At 39.3% G+C, this 4,807-nt stretch overlaps 1 protein-coding gene across 1 annotated transcript; it reads right to left on the bottom strand.

The window, feature by feature from the left end:
* Positions 1-2,852: 2,852 nt before the first annotated feature.
* Positions 2,853-4,417, bottom strand: LOC131258637 (ribonuclease P protein subunit p40-like). Its single transcript, XM_058259991.1, has 4 exons — positions 4,218-4,417; positions 3,990-4,140; positions 3,756-3,911; positions 2,853-3,677 (listed from the first exon to the last, which is right to left on the bottom strand). The coding sequence occupies exons 1-4, from the start codon at positions 4,341-4,343 to the stop codon at positions 2,950-2,952; spliced, it is 1,161 nt and encodes a 386-aa protein (XP_058115974.1). The 5' UTR covers positions 4,344-4,417; the 3' UTR covers positions 2,853-2,949.
* Positions 4,418-4,807: the final 390 nt, after the last annotated feature.

Below are 4,807 nucleotides of genomic sequence, written 5' to 3'. Positions count from 1 at the left end.
ACAGTCACTAAGATTAAGAGCTCTAAGTGTACAGTTCTTTATAACTTTTAGAGCAATCTCCCTTTAATCGTGGTTGACTAAAAAAGAAAGACGTCTTTTTGTAGCGCAATCCCTATTACTATCCAGGTGAATTCCACAAAGTAAAATGTCTTGGGCCTTAGCTTAAAAATTCTTCAGATTTCCATACTGAATTTCCTATGCAATATGTGAAAAAATGAGTTTTCTGACGTCGTGATGTTTGTTGGATTTGGAGAGACGTGGTATTAGTTGGAAGTCTTTTGATAAGAACAAATATTGTACGATCGTTTGAAATGTTGCATTTTTCAAGTTCAGCGCAGCGACTCTCTAATATCTGTTGAACCACATCGTTTTGGACCTCAAGCAAAAATCGCCCGTCTTTGTTGAAGGTATCTTTGCAATTTTTTGCCACTTGCGTAACCAACTAACCTAACATTGCACCTTTTGAAACGTACAGTACAGCTAATATCGTTATAGCTAATAAGTATTTCGTGCCCGAAACTGATGGAATAGAAGTGCAATCTATGCAAAAATGTCAGCTAGAAGCTCACTGGGAAAAGTTGTAGTCGCAATTGATTAATAATAAATAGTAGCTAAATTTGCTGACATGAGACACACAGAACCGCATTAAGATGAAAGCGTGTAAGATATTATGCCAGTTGGCAGTGAAATGAACACCAGAACAACTCAAGTTATAACACTACCATAATATTACTGTTAAATGGTCCTCTAAACCGGTGATAACTCACTAGAAGTTATTTATTCAACCGTATCATATTCCACCAACCAACATCCTCCTTATCGTTTTCCCACCAGACCAACGTTGTATGTTACGAATTTTCTCGTGGGGGTTGGCCAACGGCATCTCTGCATTCGAGCCGGAGCTAAAATGCATGCATAATCCCATCAGCACCACGGAAACTCCTGACACTTCTAGCCAGCTTCTTGTGGGATCCCTTATGGCCAATTTGCATGCGCGTGTGTATCAGTTTGTGTGTTCAACCGTTTCAAGATGTAATGATATCATAATCAAATTACGAGGATTATCATTAGATTCGCGCGGTTACGTGGTATTGTGTCAGTGGGATCGGTCCCCGGGGGAAAACTCCTACGCCGGATGTGGAACGCATGAAATGGGTTTATGAATGCAAATTATTGCTCATATCTGGTCACGTTGGGACCGCCAAGAAGGCCATCCTCAGCCAAGGACAATTTGGCAGCGCTGGGCGTCGCCTCCGAGTAGGCTTTGAGCGCGTTCGCACGGAGTTTGATTGCAAGAAGCGAATATCATTAGCGCTAACTACCAGGGATAACTAATTGGATCATCAGCTTGCACTGTTTCTACCGTGGCTCATGGGAAAACTATATTCACCGCGACGGAGAGGTAGGCAGTATCCTAAAAATATTTCGCCTCACCAACAAACAACTGGCGTAGAAAGCGGGTAGGTTTTCGTGCAGAAAAAAAACAGGGAAATTTCACGCTCCTTATGGCCGGGCTCGCCGAAACGATGAACGCTCGATCGATGGCTCTAATCCTTTCTACAAACAGCTTCATCCTGGAGGTCCTGTCGACGTTTGTAGGTTATGTTGTGAGGAACAAAACCTGCTACACATTGTGTCCTTTCCGGCAAGGAAATGAACAGAGAAGGATAATCCAATTTCGATCGAACACAAACATATCCTTTCCGGGGCGGTTTTTGTAACCTTAGGTTTTGGAAATACCAAAAACTAATCTAATTACTTCACCTATGGGCGGCGTAGGAAGAAAACCATCTTACATCGTATCTTTTGTGTACGGAGAACGAAAAACCAATTTCACGCTTTTTCTTGAAGGTTAACAAAGTAGCAGATGGGTTGAATAACGTAGGTCATTCATCACAAATTATTGAACTGGTTTCGTAAACACTCTTTGTTTCAGTAATGAAGAGTGTATTAAATAAAAAACAACTATTTTTTATTAACCTGCTACAAGCACAACAGCAATGTGTTTAAATTTAACCTCTGCAGAACTGGATAGGAAGCTGAACACATTTCTTTAAGTTACGGTATATTTTCATTATGTACGTACAAAACAACGTAATAATAATGAAAGTAAAAGAATTACTACAATAAAGTTTAATCCGATTATGCTGCTACAAATGAGGAAACGCACTACAAGTCACGTAAATTTTTATCGTTGTTTAGAAATACTCCAAACAATCATTTCATCGTATTAAACTTCTGAAACGAAGTCGGCATAGAATCACTATAGGTTCTAAGTAACCTATAGAAACAAATCGAAAAAAGAAAGATCGAAATAAAATCAGCTTTGAAGCAATTTCGTAACGAAATCTCAGAAGTAGATAGACCACTGAAGTTTCCAACTGTCTTAAACTGCCCAGACCGATAGTATAAAACCATATTCAAAATATTTCGAAATTCATTCCAGCACAAAACACATGGTAAGATATTACACCTATTTAAAGTTATACTACTACGTACCAATACAGCTTCCGCGTTGATCATCCGTTTCATGATGCGAAGTTGGTGAACGCACGAAACAACACACAAACACACACACACCTAATGCAATTTACAGCAAACTGAACAATTAAAATAACACTGGATGTCATCCTACTTTAAACGTAATATTCGTACCGGCGACCTAGATAAATAAAGTAGAAAAATGGCCCAATTCTGATCTCATCACGCTGAAGCCCAGACGCTAACTAAACAGAGAAATGTGATAGTTTTCAGGAAAATACTTTAACTTTCAAAGCTGGTCAAGAAAGTTTTGGAACTAACTTAACTCTTTTAAGGATATTTTTATCTAATACACATACATATCATTTAAGTTGCGAAACAATTCTTATATTGAAAGGTTTTTTTTCCACAATTATAAAAGATCAATAGAAAATGTCCACCAATGATCAGTGTATTTATGTTTTGAAATTAAATTGAACTTCCGGGCTCAATGGGACCTTTTCCACTGCAACCGAACATTTTGCGCCACAGAACATCGTCCTCGCCTCCTATAACAATCGTGTAGGCATTATCGTGATCGTAACCGATTCCACATTCTCGCGAACCGGCAACAGTAAGTGGAAGATTGGGAAAGCCTTGCACGTGCAGCGCTACCCAAGGAATCGCATTTTGACCAGGTGATGTCTGTTTTTGTTCCTCAATAAATTCAACCAATTGATCAATAGCTTGCTGAATCTCTTTGATGGTAAACAATCCCTGCTGATTAAGGAGCCATACAGACTCAACCTGCTTCGTGCATTTGTCTGGCGTAAAGGGTCTCATACATTCTGATGGTACAGTCTCGCAATCAAGAACAAGCAGCCCTATGTACTCCATTAGCTCATCGGGTGTGAAGAACACTTGCTTATCACTGACAGCAGTTTTGCTTTTGGGTTTATCTGGCTTTTCCAGCAACGGAATTGCCATCTCATCGAGCTTTACTAACTTGGAACCTGCCGGGGGCAGGTTTACGATCTGCATGGAACGTAAGTCGGAAAAGTAACGCTCTAATGATTTGACGCTTACCGCCATCCCACTGTTTCCGCCTAAATTTGAAGGCACCTCTGGTGGTATCCACCTAAGGATCATATCAAATGCTAGTGTCTCCTTCTCTAACTGGTCCTTTGCGCCAGGGGATTTCAAATCAATCTCTACAACTGGAATAAAAGAAGAAAAACGATAACATTGATTTGCTTTAATTGTTGTGATTGGTCTCAAAATTATAAAAAACTAACCATATTTATCACGCCTACGTGATTTTATCGTGCTGCAAGATTTGACACAGTGGTAAGTCTCTCTGTTTAAGCTCAAGCGCAATGTTCCGTCTGGAAAAATCGCTGCACAATCATCCGTTTCCAAACGAGTCTTTGGGCTGATCCCATGCAATTTGCCTATAATTGGAAACAGCGTAGATGATTACGCATTATTCACACAGGAAAACAATTCCTTTTATGTTTTAGAATATTTACCTCGCTTCACGAATGCCTCAAGAAATTCCCTCCGTACCAGTTCTGCCAGCGGTAACTGCTTCACCAGGTAAAGGGAACAGGATCCCGATTCCAAATCATTCGCAATCGTTTCTACAACTGGGCCTTCGTTTGCTGGAATCACAACAGAAAGCTGAAATGATAACGAACAATGTTGTTATAGTTTAACGATCAATCTTTCTGCTGGAGATTTAATTTGTAGTAACGTACCGTGCGAACGAGCTGGAGCGATTTGATTTCTTCTTTAAATTTGGTACACTTTGTAATTGGTGCCCGTTTAATACAATCAACATTGTAGGTGGGAATGGGAAATTTGAACAACTCAGGACAGAGCATGTTTCACTTTTGCACTAATTAAAATCCAAAGAAATTGCTTCGCATTCAAACACGCGGTAGATTTCTGTAAAATCGAGATGACAATTTGTAAACAACTTTTTCAAAGTGTGTAGATAGAACAAGGCCGATACATGTCAGGATAAAGTGACACTACTTACGAAAATTGTATAACAGTTCAAAGATTTATTTTGGGATTGCAAAAGCATTTAGTTGGTTGTGGCTTATTCGAAAATGGAATATCATCATAAAGTAAATAAATATGGATTAGTAAATCTGTGTTTCCATTTCATAATACAATCAATTTCAATCATCAATACGAAAATTCTCCTCGTTGGTATGCTTCGCACAGATGCAATGTTATACTCGACTAGTGATGGGTAATTCATATTGCTCCAGGAGATTCGAATTTCCAATTCCGAATCAAGATCCAATGAACAATCGCGAGACGATGTAAGCCATTACAC

The sequence above is a fragment of the Anopheles coustani genome, chromosome 3 (genome assembly GCF_943734705.1).
Source record: "Anopheles coustani chromosome 3, idAnoCousDA_361_x.2, whole genome shotgun sequence".
Lineage (NCBI taxonomy): Eukaryota > Metazoa > Arthropoda > Insecta > Diptera > Culicidae > Anopheles > Anopheles coustani.
The sequence above is the reverse complement of the archived record's forward strand: the minus strand, read 5'-3'. Positions and strand labels throughout refer to the sequence as shown.

Bases quoted from the DNA above. Each gene is read 5' to 3' on its own strand.
- LOC131258637 (XM_058259991.1), bottom strand. From the start codon at position 4,343: ATGCTCTGTCCTGAGTTGTTCAAATTTCCCATTCCCACCTACAATGTT. The intron at 4,141-4,217 runs GTACGTTACTAC...TTATCATTTCAG, and splicing joins CGCTCCAGCTCGTTCGCACG to CTTTCTGTTGTGATTCCAGC. The intron at 3,912-3,989 runs GTAAATATTCTA...TTCCAATTATAG, and splicing joins TGAGGCATTCGTGAAGCGAG to GCAAATTGCATGGGATCAGC.